At 44.2% G+C, this 21,888-nt stretch overlaps 1 protein-coding gene and 1 pseudogene across 2 annotated transcripts; one reads left to right on the forward strand and one right to left on the reverse strand.

The window, feature by feature from the left end:
- Positions 1-3,203, forward strand: part of LOC123996476 — a 5,143-nt pseudogene extending 1,940 nt beyond the window's left edge.
- Positions 3,204-3,346: 143 nt separating this feature from the next.
- Positions 3,347-21,258, reverse strand: mcm3l (MCM3 minichromosome maintenance deficient 3 (S. cerevisiae), like). 2 transcript variants are annotated; one of them, XM_046300348.1, is made up of 17 exons: positions 20,828-21,258; positions 20,615-20,727; positions 15,787-15,995; positions 15,474-15,604; positions 15,114-15,352; positions 14,846-14,954; positions 12,934-13,087; positions 12,497-12,628; positions 12,172-12,278; positions 10,752-10,926; positions 9,473-9,599; positions 9,190-9,340; positions 6,537-6,677; positions 6,326-6,411; positions 4,167-4,243; positions 3,912-3,984; positions 3,347-3,649 (listed from the first exon to the last, which is right to left on the reverse strand). In XM_046300348.1, exons 1-17 carry the CDS (start codon positions 20,885-20,887, stop codon positions 3,439-3,441), a joined length of 2,295 nt encoding a protein of 764 aa, XP_046156304.1. In that variant the 5' UTR covers positions 20,888-21,258; the 3' UTR covers positions 3,347-3,438. The 2 variants fall into 2 exon arrangements, with proteins under 2 accessions (XP_046156304.1, XP_046156303.1); XM_046300347.1 differs by having other exon boundaries at positions 12,070-12,278; positions 20,828-21,256.
- Positions 21,259-21,888: the final 630 nt, after the last annotated feature.

Here is a 21,888-nt window from a genome sequence, read left to right on the forward strand (position 1 = left end):
TAGTCCTAGTGTAACATGATAATCATGCCACTATAACGGCACCTCTACTTATCTGCTATTCTCCTAAAGAGATAGAGAATGGCCAGGAAGGTCAATGCCCTCCAACGTGTTTCTTTGTTTGTCTCTTAAGATTCAGTGGAGGGACTTTGGTTGATTAGTTTTCAGAGGATCACAACATTGAAGTACCCTGTAGCACCATAATGATAACATCTATTTGAGTTCAATATCATTAACATCCTAATTGATTTTATAGAAGATTAAAAATTTTCTCCCATTACAGAATATGCATATTTTTTGATCCATGATCAGTTTGTCTCACTCAAATGTTTTATTTCTGTTTCCAGGAGAAGGTTATTTCATGCACTTCAGTACGGTTAAGGGTAACCATGGTGACCAGGCCAACCTGGAGAGTCGTCTCTTCTACCCCAAGACAGGTCCCCAGTGCTTGCAGTTCTACCTCCACAACAGCAGGGGTGCTGATGATCGACTGAACGTGTGGGTGCGGGAGTATGACGACGCCAACCCCAAAGGAAAACTGAGGCTCATCCAGAAAATCAATATCACAGGTTTGACATCACATCTCAGCTCATACAAAACAATGTTGTACAACAGTATAGAGCAGGGCTATTCAAATCTTACCCTATGAGGTCTGGAATACTGCTGGTTTTCTGTTCTTCCTGATAGTTAATTGCACCCACCTGGTGTACTAGGTCTAAATCAGTCCCTGATTACAAAGGGGAAGAATTGTAAAAAGCAGAGGAGCTGGCTTTGAGCTCCAGATTTTAATTTGAGGGGTATATGCTGACCACACCGCTCGCATTGCAAAATAAATGTACACATACATGTTATTCAATCATTGCACCCACACTGCTCATGCGCGTCTGCGTAACCGGGCACTAAAACAGAACTTGGTTCTATTTGTGACGCTTGACGCGCTGCAAGTCCCATCTCCTCATTGGTTTTTAGGAGCATATACACAGGTGCCATCTCATTTGTTTTTAGGAGAATATACCCAGGTGCCATCTCATTGGTTTTTAGGAGCCTATACTCACATTGGTGATTGAAAGATGAACTTGAGGTCCACACTCCAGTCCAATTGATGGTGGTAATGCACCTTAAAGTTGTTTGCTAATTGCCATATACAGTCCAAAGAAGCCTGAAGGAGGAGAGATTATTAGAAACTAACTTGGTTTACCCTTTTATCTGTGGATTAATTGTCAGACTAGATCACCTTGTGCATTTCAGGTAAAATAACAACCCAATGTTTATATCCCAGGTCAAATTAGCTAACAGCAGCAAGCGAACTTGCTAAATTGCCATAAATGTTTGCTTATCAACCTGTCCCCAAATGAATATAGTTGGTTGAGAGTTCATTTTGATATTTCACCTTGGGTGTCCTGATCGAGTCAGGTGTGGGGGGACAGAATCAACATGCGTGCGGTCTGCTCAGCATGTACATTTATAGGGTTTGTGTGGATGTCTGTTTCCTTCGGTCCTACAGGTGGCATCAGAGACTCCTGGGAACTGTACCATGTGAAGATGAAGTTCCGGGTTAAGTTTGAAGGTTTGAAGGGCACAGGGGCATCCACCGGAGGGCTCTCATTGGATGACATCAACCTATCAGAGACAACCTGCCCGCAGCACATCCGTGACTTCGCCGGTCTCTTAGAAACCACACTGACAGGTGTGAACATCTACAGCCCACGCTTCCTGTACCCCAGTGGCTACTCCTTCATGGTGAGTGTCAAGGTCAAAATAGTAACAAGGTTGAGACGTGAATTTTCTAATATCCCATAACTTTTTGCATAAATGTGGTAGAATTCAACAAAGGGACCAGCAATCCTAGCAACGATGCTGATGCCATGAATTTGTTTATTTTGGGAAGCTGTCCTTCAGGGTGGCAGGTAGACTAGCGGTTAAGAGCGTTGGTACTAGTAACCGAAAGGTTGCTGGTTTGAATCCCTGAGCTGGCAAGTTAGAAAAATATACCATTCTGCCGTTGAGCAAGGCAGTTAACTGCTCCCCGGGCACTGATGACGTGAACATCGATAAAGGGTTAAATGCGGAAGACACATTTCAGTTGAATACATCATTGATGTCCTGGCCTGGTAATAATGAACTACCTAGGTGAGCGTGTACATCAATGGCCGTAGCAGCCCAGGTAGCATGGGCATCTACTTCCACCTAACCTCCGGCCCTAAAGATGACTCCCTCACCTGGCCCTGTCCATGGCATCAGGCCACCATGGCCCTGATGGACCAGAACCCGGACATCAGACAGAATGTCCAACCACCGCATGATCACCACCGACCCCAACAAGCTGTCCTCAGATGGTGAGAATGCATACACAAAAAATGCTTACAGTATGCCAAATAATTGCATGTCATTGGCTCTCTGTCCTTCAGAAGCTGCAAGGTCTTCCAATCTGAGACAAGCGTGAGGAGACTCAAATTAGACCAGAAACAGTTTGGGATACAGGTGTGGGAGAACCTGAAGTCAAATTGTTTCTATTGAAGATTTCCCTTCTCTCCCCCAGGCAATAAGGTGGGAAGTCTGGTAAACGGTTCTGATGGCAGCCAGTCCTACCGCGGGCCTGGTACCGGAACCAGCAGCTACCTTACCAACAGCAGGAACTTCATCCAAGGAGACGACACCATCTTCCTCCTCGGTCTAGAGGGTAAGACATTACATTCCCGTCGCTGGAGAAGGCTCTTAACCATACATTCCCAATCGTTCCTTAGTTCTAGTCCCAGGTCCGTTTGTGCCATCTTACAGCGTAACAATGACTATAGCAGTTGGCAAGACAGAGAAACAGATCTGAGACCAGACTACCTTGACCTCTCACTCTGTTCTAAACCAGTGTTCTTAACCCCAACCTCTTCAGATGTGTCTGCACTGCTGGAGACCCAGCCCCTTCCTCATTCTGCTGTTCATCAGTCTGAGAAGAGCACCGTAGTATCACCCAGCAGGGAGACCAACACGTCCACAGTGGTGATGGCTGTGTCAATGAGCTTGGCGGCAGTCATGTTCGTGGTTGCCATGGTAAGCGCGGTGTACACCAGGAGAGTGAGGAGACCGGAGAGTGACAAGGACGTGATCGTTGTGGAGAACATCTAGTACTGCGAGTGACAACCAATCTAAAATGGCTTTACTTTTCCCATCGACAGATTGTCAAGTTTCTTCAGGAGCACTTTCAACAGAAACTAGAATATATTGATCCTCTTTATGTAAAAAAATAATCTAATAAAACAAACTAGTCTTGCTTCCAGTTTGCAGTTAAAACTACTACCATTCACTGGTTCCTGGATAAACTCCACATTTACATTTGAACAAACTCCAGACCACATTTCATGCTCAACCCATTTATTAGAGACAGTTCATGATGACTATGAGTAGACCAGACAGGTTGGGACTGGCTCGTGATTGGCTGCCCCAGCTCTAAATTAGGAAGACCACACCCTCTGACATCATGATCTGGTTGTCGGCCTGCATGCGCCCCAGCAGCTTCTCTACCTCCTGCTCGTCAAACTCATGGTTGTCCTGACCGTGTGTGGTCTTATTGACCAGGGTCAGAAGCTCAGTCACCGCTACAGACTGGGAACGTGTAGTCTGAAAGGCCTTCATCAGAGCAACCTTAAACAGCTTCAGCCTGGGCAGGAGGGGTTTGAGAACAAACAAACATCATCCCACCTTGACTGTCTCTGAAGAGCGGATAAATGGGCTAATAATTTTTTACATTCTTCATGCCATTCTTCCTGCAACAGGCTTAGAGGTTGATTTTGTTTAGTGTTTGAGCAGTACCAATCCCTGACAAGGTGTAGCCTACCAAAAAGTGGTGTAGTACTCTGTGACCAGTAAGGTCCAGTAAAGTTAAGGTTACTGAAATAAAAAGGAGTAGAGTGGAAATGTACCTGTCCTGTCTGATGTCCTGTCCTGTCCTCAGGCTCTGAGAGGTAGTATTCTTGTGTTTCAGAATAGACTGGGCTAGGAGGGAGAAAGAGAGGGATTAGAAATGTATGATAATTCTTAGTCATCAAAATAAAGTATTTACAATGGTGCAGATGGAGAAATGGTTTATAACCCTAAGAACTGAGCTCTATTGGTGACCAGGTGGGGTACAGACAGACCTTGTACGTGCAGGGTGTGTGTGCACGCGCACGCCTTACCGTGTTCCTCATCCTCAAACTCATAAGGGTCAGACTCTGCCCCAGCATCTGTCACATCCATGATTTCCTTACGCTTCCTGGTCATGAAAGAAAGGAGACAAAGGCAGCCATTTAAGATTATTCACACCTAGTCTTTGATGCAACCAATCTCTCCAGTTCCCACATCCTTGAGATTAGCCTTTATTTAAAAATAAAATTCAGTAAGAGCACTCATCTGGGATCAGGTTTCCTTGTGTCTATACAGTGCCTTGCAAAAGTACTCATCCCTCTTGGCGTTTTTCCTATTTTGTTGCCTTTCAACCTGTGATTTAAATAGATTTTTATATGGATTTCATGTAATGGACACACAAAATAGTCCAAATTGGTGAAGTGAAAAATTACTTGTTTAAAAATAAGAGTGCTGAGTGCACATGTATTCACCCCTTTGCTATGAAGCCCCTAAATAAGATCTGGTGCAACCAATTACCTGTCAGAAGTCACAATTAGAAGTCCACCTGTGTGCAATCTAAGCGTCACGTGATCTCAGTATACACACACACCTGTTCTGAAAGGCCCGAGTCTGCAACACCACTAAGCAAGCGGCACCACTAAGCAAGCGGCACCACTAAGCAAGCGGCACCACTAAGCAAGCGGCACCACTAAGCAAGCGGCACCACTAAGCAAGCGGCACCACTAAGCAAGCGGCACCACTAAGCAAGCGGCACCACTAAGCAAGCGGCACCACTAAGCAAGCGGCACCACTAAGCAAGCGGCACCATGAAGACCAAGGAGCTCTCCAAACAGGTCAGGGACAAACTTGAAGTAGAGAACAGGGTTGGGTTACAATTTTTTTTATTACTTTGAACATCCCACAGAGCACCATTAAATCCATTATTTAAAAAAAATTGAAGAATATGGCACCACAAACCTGCCAAGAGAGGGCCGCCCACCAATACTATCAGACCAGGCAAGGAGGGCATTAATAAGAGAGGCAACAAAGAGACCAAATATAACACTGATGGAGCTGCAAAGCTCCACAGCGAAGATTGGAGTATCTGTCCATAGGACCACTAAGCCGTACTCTCCACAGAGCTGGGCTTTAAGGAAGAGTGGCCAGAAAAAAAGCTGAAAGAAAAAAAATAAGCACACACATTTGGTGTTCGCCAAAAGGCATGTGGGAGACTCTCCAAATAAATGGAAGGTACTCTGGTCAGTTGATACTGAAATTGGGCTTTTTGGCCATCAAGGAAAACACTGTCTGGCACAAACCAAACACCTCATCACCGAGAAAACCCATCCCCACAATGAAGCATGGTGGTGGCAGCATCATGCTGTGGGGATGTTTTTCTATCGACAGGGACTGGGAAACTGGTCAGAATTGAAGGAATGATGGATGGTGCTAAATAAAGGGAAATTCTTGGGGGAAACCTGTTTGTCTTCCAGAGATTTGAGACTGTGACGGAGGTTCACCTTCCAGCAGGACAATGACCCTAAGCATACTGCTAAAGCAACACTCGAGTGGTTTAAGGGGAAACATGTAAATGTCCTGGAATGGTCTAGTCAAAGCCCAGACCTCAATCCAATTGAGAATCTGTGTTATGACTTAAAGATTGCTATACACCAGCAGAACCCACACAACTTGAAGGAGCTGGAGCAGTTTTGCCTTGAAGAATGGGTAAAAATCCTAGTGGCTAGATGTGCCAAGCTTATAGAGACATACCCCAAGATGCTTGCAGCTGTAATTGCTGCAAAAAAGGTGGCTCTACAAAGTATTGACTTGGGGGGTGACTAGTTCAATTATTTTGTCTTATTTGTTGTTTGCATCTTCAAAGTGGTAGGCAAGTTGTGTAAATCAAATAAACACCCCCCCCCCCAAAAACATTTTAATTCCAGGTTGTAAGGCAACAAAATAGGAAAAACGCCAAGAGGGGTGAATACTTTCGCAAGTCACTGTACTAGAACGGTCACCCCCATCGTCTGACGCTCTAGAAGAAAATCGTCCATGACCTGCCAGAACCCTAGATTTGATTTAGTTTGTTTTTATTGAAGCCTCAGATTCTCGTAATGAAAAGAGCAATAAACAATCTATTGTATATTTTTTTCATTATGAGCCAAAATGCTGAACTGATCCTATAACCAGCATTCTTAGTCAGAGCTGCTTTTTGAATATGGGCTCAGACCTGGTGCTTGTCCTCTGACTGGCCACTTCCTGGCTCTGAGTCACACCCATGTCGTCCTCTACAACCTTCCTCCTCTTCTCCAGAATCTACATGTAGATAGGACAGTATACATAGCAACATGAATTAAAACCTATCCATAAAGTTAATCCTTTTGTCTCCAAATTAAATGAAGGAATGTATCCAGTGTCAAACTGTTTGATCCCAACGTTACCTTCTTAAAGTAGGCAAACTGCATGAGCTCCAGGGCAGCCTCCGCGTCAACCAAGTCTGTGGTCTTGCTCATACGTGCTTTGGCGTGGGCAGTGGACAATCGTATCATTGTCTCTAGCGCTCGGGCTGTCACCGGCATTGTCTACATGGCAGACAACCCATCAACACAAAGTACAATGTCTATTTGAAGCAGACATTGCCAAACCAATAGTACATGTTTCCATGATTAATTGATTGCCTGTATCATCATTTTACATACAGGATTGTAAACTGGGCATAACAAGCAGGAAAGGATTCCCAATGCAATAATAACAAAAGTATTCCATAATTCCTAAACAGCTTTTAGACTCTAGTAAAGTGCCGGATAAGATACACAAGTATGTGGACACTCCATCAAATGAGTGGATTCAGCTATTTCAGCCACAACAGTTGCGGACAGGTATTAAAAAAATAAAAAGCACAGCCATGCAATCTCCATAGACAAACATTGGCCTTACTAAAGAGCTCAGTGATTTTCAAGGTGGCACCATCATACAAGTCAGTTCATCAAATTTCAGGCCTTCTAGAGCTGCCCTGGTCAACTGTAAGTGCAGTTATTTTGAAGTTTAACGTCTATGAGCAACAGCAGCTCAGCAGTGAAGTGGTAGGTTACACAAGCTCACAGAACGGGATCGCTAAGTGCTGAAGCACGTAAAAGTTGTCCGTCCTCGGTTGCAACACTCACTACAGAGTTTCAAACTGCCTCTGGAAGCAAAGTCAGCACAAGAACGGTTGGTCGGAAGCTTCATTAAAAGGGTTTCTATGGCAGAGCAGCCGCACACAAGTCTAAGATCACCATGTGTAATGTCAAGCATCGGCTGGAGTGGTGTAAAGTCCGCTGCCATTGGAGTGGTGTAAAGTCCGCTGCCATTGGACTGGTGCAGTGGAAACACTCTCTAGAGCAGTGGTCAACCTTAACTGAGTCAAGATCCCTTTGAGTCTAAATGCATGCTGAGATCTACCGCTCTGATTTTTTATTACCATGACTTAAATGTAAGCCTATGCAACAATAACCTATTAAAAACAGTTATGTAGCAATGAGGTTAGTGCACTAAGCTATAGGCCCAATACATTATCACCACATACTGGCTTTGCTTGAATTTATCTGCCAATGCATTGTTTGGAACATTAAAAATTATATTTCAAAGTTTGAGGCAGGCTATATGATCACACTGGTAATAGATCCATTGTTGTATTACTTATTTTACTAGGCTATGGTGCCTACATCTGATGGTCAGCCTCAGCGGAGGGAGAGAGCAACAGACTGAGGGACCGTCTCTCAACATCCCTCCGCTTGCTCTCCTTTTCCTCCACTGACCAAAGGTACACCGTCTTCCAGCTTATGGTGAAACGAGTCGCACCGCATTACTTCTGCCTCATCCACAAATTCATGTTGTTACGTCAATTAACAGAGAAAGTTAAATATTCCTTGATATTAAAAAAGACCCAAGTCGCTTATAAAAAGATACGTTTTCCTACTCGTTCAATACTGCTGCACTGCTTGTTGTAGCACTGAGTGGAAATAGGAAGAACACGCATTTTATGGCTTATAAGTGTTGAATACAAAGTGTTGACCGTGCAGAGTAAGAAATTAAACATGAACTCACTCAAAAACAGCAGCTCCGCTGTATTCGTTAACAGTCTCTCTCTAGTCATGTTTCTAAACGTTTTGAAATCAATTTTGCCGTAGCTTTCTTTTATGCCTGCTACGTTACTGCAGACTCGGTCATCTGAGCTATCAGATTAGCCAGCAGAGGCATAGTGCACTCGATTTCCTCTCCAAGTCCACCAAAATGGCAGAGTTTGTACATTCAGACACATGAAATGGCAACAGTTTGACTACCCGGCGCGCAGGAAAGCTGAATTGGCTGCACTTATCACCAACAGCCCGAGACTAATTAAAAAAATAGGAACAGGTTTTATTGTTGGGTTTTTTACAGAAATGTTTGGAGATCAACTAGAAATGCCTTGGAAATTGACAAGTCCGGTTGGTGACCACTGCTCTAGAGTAATGAATCACGCTTCCCCATCCAGGAGAACGCTACCTGCCCAAATGTATAGTGCCAACTGTCAAGTTCGGTGGGGAAGGCATAATGGTCTGGGGTTGTTTTTCATGGTTCGGGATAGGCCCCTTAGTTCCAGTGACTGGAAATCTTAATGCTACAGCTTACAATTATATTTTAGACAATTCTGTGCTTTGTGGAAGGTCCTTTCCTCTTTCACCTGACAATGCCCCCTTGCACAAAGAGAAGTTTATATAGAAATGGTTTGTAGAGATCGGTGTGGAAGAACTTGACTGGCCCGCACTGAGCCCTGAACTCAACCCCATTGAACACCTTTGGATGAATTAGAACGCTGACTGCGAGCCAGGCCTAATCACCCAACATCAGTGCCCGACCTCACTAATGCTCGTGGCTGAATGGAAGGAAGTCCCCACAACAATGTTACAATATCTAGGGGAAAGCCTTCCCAGAAGAGTGGAGGCTGTTTTAGCAGAAGGGGGGGGGGGGCAACAACTCCATATAATGCCCATGATTTTGGAATGAGATGTTTAATTAACGAGCAGGTGTCCACCACATACTTTTGGTAATATAGTGTATGTAAGTACTACAGACCCTGGCTGATTCGGCGTTCACTTGGTCATGGCTGCGGAGTTTGGAGTACTCCTCTGCTATGTGGTTTGAGGCCTCCTGGGTTAGAACAGGCTTCACCAGCTTAGCCACGTGGATGTACTTCCTGATAAACTCCATGGTAACTACTTTCTCCCTGGAGGATGACAGACACCATCATAAAGGGGTTAACACACAAAGCCATCGATTATCAGAAAAAGGCAGGGGTTCTATAAGAACATAATGTGTAATGTACTACGAGTGTAATAATGGAAGTTTTGCTGGATACTTTTTATTCCGGTGTCCGTGCAGGACATTGTCCTTCTTCTCGTAGATCTGGAGTTCCTGTTCGGCGGATTCTGTGATGTTGGGGTCCTCCGTGGCGAACACATCCACAGTGCTGCCCATGGGCATGGCTGCAGGGGCATCAATCAACAGACCAGATAGTGAGCAACAAAATTCCACACACCAGGTACTAAATCAGAAATCATTTCTACTGGTTTGATAAAAATCATCTTTGTTCTTTTGAATGAGAAGCGGTGCATTATAGCATGTGTATTTAGTCAGTAGCGTACCCCACCTGTTCCCTCCTGCTCCCCTGGTGCTCTGTAGCGGTGCATTAGCATGTGTATTTAGTCAGTAGCGTACCCCACCTGTTCCCTCCTGCTCCCCTGGTGCTCTGTAGCGGTGCATTAGCATGTGTATTTAGTCAGTAGCGTACCCCCATCTGTTCCCTCCTGCTCCCCTGGTGCTCTGGAGCGGTGCATTAGCATGTGTATTTAGTCAGTAGCGTACCCCATCTGTTCCCTCCTGCTCCCCTGGTGCTCTGGAGCGGTGCATTAGCATGTATATTTAGTCAGTAGCGTACCCCATCTGTTCCCTCCTGCTCCCCTGGTGCTCTGTAGCGGTGCATTAGCTTGTGTATTTAGTCAGTAGCGTACCCCACCTGTTCCCCTGGTGCTCTGTAGCGGTGCATTAGCATGTGTATTTAGTCAGTAGCGTACCCCACCTGTTCCCCTGGTGCTCTGTAGCGGTGCATTAGCATGTGTATTTAGTCAGTAGTGTACCCCACCTGTTCCCTCCTGCTCCCCTGGTGCTTTGTAGCGGTGCATTAGCATGTGTATTTAGTCAGTAGCGTACCCCACCTGTTCCCTCCTGCTCCCCTGGTGCTCTGTAGCGGTGCATTAGCATGTGTATTTAGTCAGTAGCGTACCCCACCTGTTCCCCCCCTGCTCCCCTGGTGCTCTGCAGCGGTGCATTAGCATGTGTATTTAGTCAGTAGCGTACCCCACCTGTTCGCTCCTGTTCCCCTGGTGCTCTGTAGCGGTGCATTAGCATGTGTATTTAGTCAGTAGCGTACCCCACCTGTTCCCCTGGTGCTCTGTAGCGGTGCATTGGCATTTAGTCAGCAGCGTACCCCACCTGTTCCCCCCTGCTCCCCTGGTGCTCTGTAGCGGTGCATTAGCATGTGTATTTAGTCAGTAGCGTACCCCACCTGTTCCCTCCTGCTCCCCTGGTGCTCTGTAGCGGTGAATTAGCATGTGTATTTAGTCAGTAGCGTACCCCACCTGTTCCCTCCTGCTCCCCTGGTGCTCTGTAGCGGTGCATGCGTAGAACATGCTCCGAGACCTTCCTGTCACTGTCTGCATCCATCTGGTCCAGAACAATGAAGAGAAGGTCGAACCGAGACAACAGAGAGTCCTGCAGACCAATGTTCTCCATGGGAGTCTTATACTGGTCGTACTGTAAGGGAAGGTATGAGAAAACACATAGGTTGTCACAGAGACATGAACAGTGTGTAAAAAATGGATTGACCCGCACAAAGAATTACTAACCTACAAATTAACTTGCATCCCAAAAATCGACTTATGTGATCAAGATTGGCGAATCTATGCAAAGCATTGTCCAGGTTGAGCCCAATGACGGTGCATTAAGGCGGCTGTGAGGAAAGTCTATTTATTCCAGTTATTGAGATGGAGGATTATTGGCAAGTAGCTGTGACATCCTGTTATACAGTGCCGTGAAAAAGTATTTGCCCCTTTATAATACCAAATGTTAATCAGATCTTCAACCAAATCCTAATATTAGAATGTCATTGTTTTATTTGTCTAATTAAAGTTACGCAAAACATAATTCCCTTGTGTGAAGTAGTAATTGCCCCCTTAAACTCAAACTGGTTTTGCCACCTTAAGCTGCAATGACTGCAACCAAATACTTCCTGTAGTTGATCAGTTTCTCACATCGCTGTGGAGGAATTTTGTCCCACTCTTCCATGCATAACTGCTTTAAAATCAGCAACGTGTGTGGGGATACTTTGCTGCCTCAGGACCTGGAAGACTTTCCTTAATAGAAGGAACCATGAATTCTGCTCTGTATCAGAGCATTCTACAGGACAATGTCAGGCCATCCGTCTGTGATCTGAAGCGCAGCTGGGTCATGCAGCAAGACAATTATTTTAAACACACAATCAAGTCTACATGAAAATGACTAAAAGGCAACAAATTAGAAGTTTTGGAATGGCGTAGTCCAAGTCCAGACCTTATCCCAATTGAGATGTTGAGGCAGGACTTGAAACGAGCAGTTCATGCTTGAAAACCCACAAATGTTCCCCAGTTACAGCAGTTCTGCACGAAAGAGTGGGCCAAAATTCCTCCACGGCGACGCGAGGAAGCGTTTGATTGCAGTCATTGCAGCTAAAGGAGGCACAACAGTTCCGAGTGTAAGGGGCCAATGGGTGTTGCAGAAATTTGTTTATGAAATATGTAATTGTTATGTTTTCTGTTTACTCAAGATCACTTTATTAGAAAGGGGGCAAATGGTTTTTCACAGCACTATACATGGTCTTAGATTGTAAAGACAGACTGGGTTAGCATTAGCTCGCCTCACCCTGCCGTAGACTGGGTTAGCGGCGGCTAGCACACTGCAGCGGGCATTGAGCCTGGCCATTATGCCAGCCTTGGCGATGGTGACACGGCCCTGTTCCATCACCTCGTGGATGGCTGTGCGGTCCATGTCAGACATCTTGTCAAACTCGTCGATGCACACCACTCCTCTGTCTGCCAGCACCATAGCCCCGGCCTCCAGCCGCCGCTCACCTGGAGAGGAAGTGAGAGGGATGGAGACATAGCGAGAAAGGGTATGAACAGAAGTGTGTGCATTGAGTGAGTGGTATGCAGAGTGGGATAATAATTATGGTAAATAGGTGGAAGAGGAAGGAGTATCAGCTTCAAGAATGATATTTTTCTCTACGGGAATAACAGGATGCAGACAAATAACAAGAGCACAATCATTAAAAATGACATAGTCTCCATACCAGTCTCCTGGTCTGTGGTGACAGCGGCGGTCAACCCCACGCCAGTTGATCCACGTCCTGTAGTTGGTATGGCCCGTGGAGCAGTGTGCAGGACGTAGCGCAGCAGCTGGGACTTCGCCGTCGACGGGTCACCTGACCAGAGGGACCAACCAGGTTAGAGACAAACAGAAGAGGCCATGCATTGAGTTCAATGTTAAGCTACATCCCGATGTGCACTTGCACACTTCCTGTCATGGATTTGAAAGCATTGGATTGGTGTTAGCATCAGCTAGAGGGAGTTCCCACCAGCCAGAGGGAGTTCCCACCATGGTTAGACCCGTGAAGTGTGCAGATGTACACTTGCAGAGAAGAATCAGGACAACCATAGAGCGAGACCACAAAAAAGTATTCAAAATTACTCCAACCCATCAATAGTAGTGGTTGACTATACGACTAACCTATCAGCAGTATGTTGATGTCTCCACGGATACGTGTCCCATTCTCCAGGTTGGTCTCGTTGCCCCCCAGCAGGAGACACAGAATGGCCTTCTTTATGTACTCATGGCCATGTATACTGGGAGCCAGTGAGCAGCTCAGATGCTCAAACACATCCTGGAAAACAATCATGACACAGAAAACTGACATGTGTATGACTGAAGAGCATTGGTATCAAATGAGCCAACTGGTACACAGTGCATTCAGACCCTTTGCGTTTTTCCACATTTTGTTACTTTTCAGCCTTGTTCAAAAAAGTATGAAATAAAAATCCTCAATCTAGACATACCCCATAATGACAAGCAACAGCAGGTTGGTCATTTTTGCTAATTAATTTACATAAGTCTTCAGCCCCTTTGTTATGAGACTCGAAATTGAGCTCAGGTGCATCCTGTTTCCATTAATCATCCTGGAGATGTTTCTACAACTTGGGAGTACACCTGTGGTAAATTCAATTGATTGGACATGATTTGGAAAGGCACACACTTGTCTACATAAGGTCCCACAGTTGACAGTACAAGTCAGAGCAAAAACCAAGCCATGAGGTTAAAGTAATTGTCACTAGAGCTTCGAGACAGGATTGTGTCGAGGTACAAATCTGGGAAAGGGTACCAAAAAATGTCTGCAGCATTGAAGGTACCCAATAAGAGTGGCCTCCATCATTCTTAAATGGAAGAAGTTTGGAACCGCCAAGACTCTTCCTAGAGCTGGCTGCCTGGCCAAACTTAGCAATCACGGGAGAAGGGCCATTGTCAGGGAGGTGACCAAAACCTGATGGTCACTGACAGAGCTCTAGAGTTCCTCTGTGGCGATGGTAGAACCTTCCAGAAAGGCAACCATCTCTGCAGCATTCCACCAATCAGGCTTTTATGGTAGTGGCCAGATGGAAGCTACATCTCAGTAAAAGGCATATGAGAGCCCGCTTGGAATTTGCCAAAAGGCACCTAAAGGACTAAGACTAGGAGAAACAAGATTCTCTGGTCTGATGGAAGCAAGACTTAACTCTGTGGCCTGAATACGAAGTGTCACGTCTCGAAGAAACATGGCACCATCCCTACGGTGAAGAATGGTGATGGCAGCGTCATGCAGTGGGGATATTTTTCAGCGGCAGGGACTGGGAGACTAGTCAGGATCAAGGGAAAGATGAACAGAGCGATCCTTGATGAAAACCTGCTCCAGAGCACTCAGGACCTCAGACTGGGACCAAGGTTCACTTCCCGACAGGACAACAACCCTAAGCACACAGCCAAGACAATGCAGGAGTTGCTTCAGGACTAGTCTCTGAATGTCCTTGAGTGGCCCAGCCAGAGCCCGGAGTGGAACCCGAGCTAACATCTCTGGAGAGACCTGAAAATAGCTGTGCACCAACGCTCCCCATCCAACCTGAGAGCTTGAGAGGATCTGCAGAGAATGGGAAAAACTCCCCAAATGCGGGTGTGCCTCAGCTTGTAGCATCATACCCAAGAATACTCAAGACTGTAATCACTGCCAAAGGTGCGTCAACAAAGTACTGAGTAAAGGATATGAATACTTACGTAAATGTGATATTTCAGTTTATTTGTAATACATTTGCAAAAATGTCTAAAATCCTGTTTTTGCTTTGTCAATATGGAGTTGTGTGTAGATTGAGGAAAAACATTTAATCAATTTTAGAATAAGTCTAATGTAACAATGTGGAAAAAGTCTAGGGATCTGAATACTTTCCGAATGCACTGTATACCAAATGTGATGTAACAGTTTGCATGCCAAGAAGTGATCCGATCGTCTGATTGTATACAACACCTTTATCGTAATTTAAAATGCTTTACCACAAGATACTGTAGTAGAGTTTCCCAACAGAGTTCAATGCAAGACGCTTTAGAGTCAGTGACTTACTTTAGAATGGGCTTTACAGAACTTCTTGATTTTATTAATATCTTCAGCAGAAAAGGTCGGCACGATTTCTTTACTCATCCACTTCACGTGATTGGCCAGCAGAATCGTCCTGCATTAAACAGAAGGTTGTGTTCACTAAAATAAAAATGATACTTGAAAAGCAATAGGATTTTTAAAAATGTACTTCCTGAATTGAAATTTACCCCAACCCTTCATCAAAACTATTTGGAAGCAGAACACATATAGACCTGTTCCCACACCCACCCACCTGAAGGTGCCAGAGGTGAAGCCTCCTTGTTTAGCCGGCAGACAGCGGTAGATCCCAACCATCTGAACACGGTCGCCCGGTTTGACCTTGTCGACCAGGTCATCGTTAGCGATTATGTCCACAGAGCGGGGGAGCTGTCCGGCAGGGGCCTTCTCAGGCATCTCCTGGATGGTCAGGGTCTGGTGGTCCTTATAGACACATAGCCCAAACTCTGTCTCTAAGGGGTTGTTCTCCTCATCCTATAGACCAAGGAGAGAGGTTGCAAAGGAGTTTGTTTGTGTGATATCTGTGGCAGGAATGTTCTAGATAGGAGAGCATGGGGAGGGATAGAGCACCATTCAAAATTGCACAGTTACACACCTTGGTAGGGTATATGGAGCTGGAAGGGAAAGCATCCAGGGAGGTCAGGTCAGTGTACTTCCTCTCCAAGGTTTTCTTAGTGGCTGGACAGTAGTGGACACTACGGGTGATCTTAGGCCTCACCAGAGAACCTACCACAATGACAAACACATGCAGGCTGTTAGTTATTTTGAGTAGCCTATCCGTCGAATGGGATTGCAGTAGTGTAATTCTAATAAGGAGGAACCAAGAAAGGTTGCGTGGTAAAGAATGGTCAATTGATCAATCGGAATACAACTGGATAATGAGCCATTCAAATTCATTATATACTTACACTTGGTAACGATTCCTTCCACGCAAACCAGGTTCCCGAGATATCGTGCCGCGAGGGTTCGCGGGGTCACGTGCTTGGTTCCAAAGCTACCCTCGAACCCCACATGGAACTCCTCAAACTGCTTGGCGTAGGTTGCGTCGATGGACGCAACAAAGTCCTTCAGAGCTCCTTGGAAAGCAACGAGTTCATTGAAGGAGTCTTTCAGCAATCTGAAAAGAGTATTTAAAAGTATATTTTAGAAACAAATTCTCATTTATTTTAAACAAAATAAGGAATACAGGCTTCAAACCAATTACAACATTTTATCCACCGCTTGGCATTTGTCACTCAAGGATCAATAAAGGGAATGGAACACCGCCGCTACCTCGCTCTCCAACAAGGTGCATGTATTGATGAGAAAAATTAAGTGAACAAGAAACTCAGTTACTCAGCAGTTCCCAAGCTAGGGGTTCGCCTGATATGATAATGGTGTCGTGAGAATTTCCAAAATCCTGAAAAAGAAATACATAATATTCTGGTTAACCTTAATCTGAATGAAAATTAATCAAATGTAAAATTCAACCAGAGAGAGCCCTTAGATCATGGGAAAAGGCCACACTTGACCGTTGCACTTGTATCATTCACACTACACGATGACACTATTGCAGAGACTGATAACCAGCCACTAATGAGATTGTTTTCACCATGTGTGGGGAGGCAGATGCACAAACTCACAGCAACACCTTTGTAAGAATTTATGCTTTTGCTAGCAATCAGAAACTCCCCGGCTTATGCTCTACAAATGGACGATAGCTTTGAGGGCCGAGATGCCCATGCATAGGTCCCCACCAAAATCGCTATACATGTCCGAGGATGCTATTCAGGAGGACACATCGTTCTCTCACAATTTCCGAGCATGGAACGACACAGGAGATTGGATGTTCAGAGTGCTGCGAGGCTATATTGATGAAAAACAGATGCCATGGAATCGAATGGTAGGCTTTTGCACAGATAGGGATCCATCTATGGCGGGCAGACGGCTACACTAGTTGCGTCTCCCTCTGCCATATGGAAGCATTGTACGATACACCGAGAGGAACTAGTGGCAAAAGAGCTGAGCACAGAACTCCGATAACAATCGAAGTTACCTGCTGCATTAGAACTACATCAAACCACATCCATTGCGCATGTCTGTTGGCAAAACTATGTGGCGATGTTAGCAGAACATGACAGTTCACCACTTGGCATCCACAGTTCTTTACTGAACAAAATATGAACACAACATGTAGCGTTGGTCCCATGTTTCATGACCTGAAATAAGTTCCCAGAAATGTTCCATATGCAGAAAAAGCTTATTTCTCTCAAATTTTGTGCACACATTTGTTTATTTCCTTTGCCAAGATAATACATCCATCTGACAGGTGTGGCATATCAAAAAGCTGATTAAACAGCATGATCATTACACAGGTGCACATTGTGCTGGGGACAATACAAGGCCACTATAATGTGCAGTTTTGTCACACAACACCACAGATGTCTCACATTTTGAGAGTGTGTGCAATTGGCATGCTCACTACAGGAATGAACCCCAGACCACGTGTAACCACGCCAGCCCAGGACCTCCACATCCGGCTTCTTCACCTGCGGGATAGTCTGACATCCAGTCATCCAAATGGTTGTATTTATATTTTATATAAATATATTTCACACTTGGTGGTTATCGAGGAGTGTTGGACAGATTTTTCACATTGAGAGGGGATCAGTTGTCATTCACAACGGAGGTTAAAAAAGACAGACTTGGTTGACTGTCATGACAAAATGTATCCTTGCCTATGTAACAGAGATACAGTGCCGTGAAAAAGTATTTGCCCCCTTTCTAACTTCCGCATATTTTTGATACTGAATGTTATCAGATCTCCAACTAAAACCTAATATTAGATAGGGAACAAATAACAATGACAAACAAAGTAATGCAACACCCAATTGCTCTGTGTGGGGAAAGTAATTGCCCCCTTACCCTCAACTGGTTGTGCCACCTTCAACCAAACGCTTAATGTAGTAGTTGAGTCATGTCGCTGTGGAGGAATTTTGGCCCACTCATGCAGAACTGCTGTAACTCGGCAACATTTGTGTGTTTTCAAGCATGAACCGCTCGTTTCAAGTCCTGCACAACATCTCAAATTGGGATAAGGTCTGGACTTTTATTACGCCATTCCAAAACTTCTAATTTGTTGCCTTTTAGCCATTTTCATGTAGACTTGATTGTGTGTTTAGAATAATTGTCTTGCTGCATGACCCAGCTGCGCTTCAGATCACAGACGGATGGCCTGACATTCTCCTGTAGAATGCTCTGATACAGAGCAGAATACATGGTTCCTTCTATTAAGGAAAGTCTTCCAGGTCCTGAGGCAGCAAAGCATCCTCAGGCAGCAAAGCATCCTCAAACCATCACAATACCAAGCTTCACTGTTGGTATGAGGTTCTTACTGTTGAATGCAGTGTTTGTTTTTTTGCCAGGCATAATGAGACCCATGTCATCCAAAAAGTTGACTCAAGTTCACCAAACAGCTCCTGGAAGCACCTGGATGATCATCAAGAATCTTGGAAGAATGTTCTGTGGACAGATGATTCAAAAGTCTAACTTTTTGGATGACATGTATCACAAAACTGCATATTTTAGAGTGGCCTTTTATTGTCCCCAGCACAAAGTGAACCTGTGTAATGTTCATGCTGTTTATTCAGCTTCTTGATATGCCATACCTGTCAGGTGGATGGATTACCTTGGCAAATAAGAAATACTCTAACAGAGACGTAAACACATTGGTGCACACAATTTTATAGAAACAAGCTTTTTGTGCATATGGAACATTTCTGGGATATTTTATTTCATTTGAGGTTATATTTTTGTTCAGTGTACTTTTTTTTACGGCAGTGTATTTGATAAACTGAACGAACTGAACGCAAGCATGCAGGGGAAATAAAAAAACATTCAACAGACGAGCGACCGCATCAGTGGATTCAGAGGAAAGAATACTTATTGAAGAGAGAGTATTTCAAATGCGAACCATGCCCCCTTCCCTCGGCTGTGCATGTTTCTAACAGAAAACAGCATCAGTAAGCGTCCCACATGAGCAATGGCTGCTCACCTCCAATGCTAGGAAAGACCATTTTGGGACCTACTTTCCATTTGACATACTGGTAAATTAAATTGAACAGCTAAACAAGCTGTCATGTGACTGAATGCTGCAGACAACACATTCATGGGTCACTAACTGGGAACTCTGGGGGGTCCGACTGGGAAAAATCATTTTGAATTGTCATTCAACTGGGCATTCCAACTCAGGATCTTGGGCCCCTTTGCTAGAGCTCCGAGCTGAAGATAATTGACATGATTCTACCTTGTAGTTTTGAAAGCATCACCTGCATTAAAACCAAATATCGATCCAGATTGGATGTGAACGCAGAGATTAACAACCACGCCCCCTGATTTAGAAGCGCAACCTTAACATGCATCAAGCACACCCATTTCATTAGTAGTGGTGAATTAAGACATTATGTCTCTCTTTTGCAACTAACTGTCACAGCCCCACATTAAAAGTATATAGAGAGTTAAGACAATCAGAAATACTGTTATTTTTTTTCACATGGTTGGGGTGGGATAATTTCCAATTAAAAAATGGGTTTAGGGCCACTTTTTTTCTTGCACTGTTCAACCAATCCTGTAAATGTGGAGTAAAGATATGTTGCCTTGTTAACAAAGGCTGTACAGTATGATGGGATAAAACAGATTTTCCAATAGAATCCCTGATCTCACTTGTAGTCATTGTGAGTTGGCTAGCAAAGCTCATGGTAGAAACACATAGTCTGTCGGGTCTAACAAGCATCTTGAGCCAAACTACACTTGCAGGCCATCAAATCAAAGGCATTCCTTTGATATAAAAGTAATTTTTGCCTAAAATTAAAACATGTCAGTTTGTCACTTTCACAAGTTTGGAGTAATAACATGTTCAACTACTTATGAAATTGGCTTGAATCTAGGTTATGCCTTCAGATTTGGCAAAACTTAACTGAGGAGGAATTTTTCACTTCTCAAAACCTGGTCTGTTACTCAAGCCTTCCAGGAAGTCTCAATGTTGCACCTGTGGGTTTAGTGGTCAAACACAGAAGTTGTGTCACTGGCTCTTCCATTTCCCCTGAAAACTGAAAAACCGGTTGTTGCATGTTCAACTACTTATGAAATTGGCTTGAATCTAGGTTATGCCTTCAGATTTGGCAAAACTTAACTGAGGAGGAATTTTTCACTTCTCAAAACCTGGTCTGTTACTCAAGCCTTCCAGGAAGTCTCAATGTTGCACCTGTGGGTTTAGTGGTCAAACACAGAAGTTGTGTCACTGGCTCTTCCATTTCCCCTGAAAACTGAAAAACCGGTTGTTGCACGTTTTCTTCGAATCACATTGTGATTGATCTCTGAACCTATAGGGGGGGGGGGGGCATTTTGAAATGATACGTGCTATTAGGTATCTTTGGGAAGTCCCCCCCCCCCCATTTGACTTTACATTTAATCTCTCTGCCTAATTGAAATTTACATTTAATATCAAGATTATGGACGTTGTAAGGATCTCAGATAGCACTGACAATTTGTAAAGGTATAACCATGATTCGATATGTACAATGAGAGGTTAAAACCCTAATCAAGGCTAAGGCCTGAAAAACATTTAGCTGTGTCAAAAAAAAAGGTTAAATATTTACACTGCCCTCCAAAAGATGGGGGACTTTCCTCTTCACTCATGTCTAACGTGGGAAAACTCGAGTAACAACTGGGTTGTTGTTTGTCAGGGTCTATACTCACGCTTTGGCCCGCTTCTCGTTCCTCCTTCTCAGGTCGTTGATGTTCACGATGAGGCGGCACCGGTTTTCTGACACCATACTTCTGACCCTCTCATGATAAACTCCTTGATCTTGCTACAAAATAAATAAGCAACACATCTTACATTGCCTCACATTAATAGCCGCACTTTTGATTGATTTTTATGTAACACATTCTACTATCCTCTGTACTTACATTGTCATCCAGAAAATCCAAGTATTCTCTCTGCGCCTCTCTCAGTTCCAGATCTTCCATCTCAACACCCTCCCAGGGCAAATACAACGGTCCGTCTTCTCCTCCAGGTAAACTGTAGTCTGGCAAGAAGCCGTGGCCAGATTTAGGTTGGGATAATTAAATGTGCAGGTGTGATGGACTGAGAAATCTACAGGTGTTGTTTTACACTTCTAATCAGGGTGAGTGCATGCAGAAAGGAACAGGCGAGTCGATAGGATTTATTCTGCCAAAATCTGTCTACGTGAGAGAAACCGTTTTTTGTAAGGAGGTATATGAGAGTAGAATTACGTGAGATTTAAAAAATAAATAAATATAAGTTTCGTAATGTTTAAACTGTTAAACATATACTGATATAAATGGATGCACGTGGCATTCTGGCAATGTTGAGTATAACGACGCGTATCTTCCCTCTCATTGGCTAGAATGGTCTGGGCCTGGGGCGAATTGAATCGAACAGTAATCTGAGCTACTGTCATGTTTGGCAACAAAACAGCCTGGTGAATCATCCAGAAACATATTTATCTTTTCCATAAAATCAATCTTTTAATTTTCAAAATAGTTTTCACTGGGAAGGCATATAAAGCGTTTCTATCAAAAGCGATCACTTTTGCGTGTGAAAACACAGTATCCTACTCATGACTAGTTAATGAGTTAATGTTTTGAGCCGATTTCGCCCTCGGACAGAGTGGGGCACCGTGCCTGGTTTATGCAGGTGTGAAACACGCCTACACGTGTGCCCGGGCGAGATGAATCGACCCCCCTTGTTGAGGACACGTATTTCCGTCGTTAGAGTTGCCATCCCACGCTTGTGAATATAATAGATCATTTTTGGTGCATCTCAGTAGTTAGGCCTTCATCCCTCATTTGCACTAATTAGAAGAATAGATCAGGAAAGGTGAAAGCAATGTGGTGGATCTTTACAAGGGATTTGCTTTCAACTGTCCAGTTATTTCCGATCAATACAGATGAAGGGAAACAGAGGACGAGAGAGGGATTCTCTTAATTGAAATGCACACCGATTT

This window comes from Oncorhynchus gorbuscha, linkage group LG15 (genome assembly GCF_021184085.1).
Source record: "Oncorhynchus gorbuscha isolate QuinsamMale2020 ecotype Even-year linkage group LG15, OgorEven_v1.0, whole genome shotgun sequence".
NCBI classification, from domain to species: domain Eukaryota; kingdom Metazoa; phylum Chordata; class Actinopteri; order Salmoniformes; family Salmonidae; genus Oncorhynchus; species Oncorhynchus gorbuscha.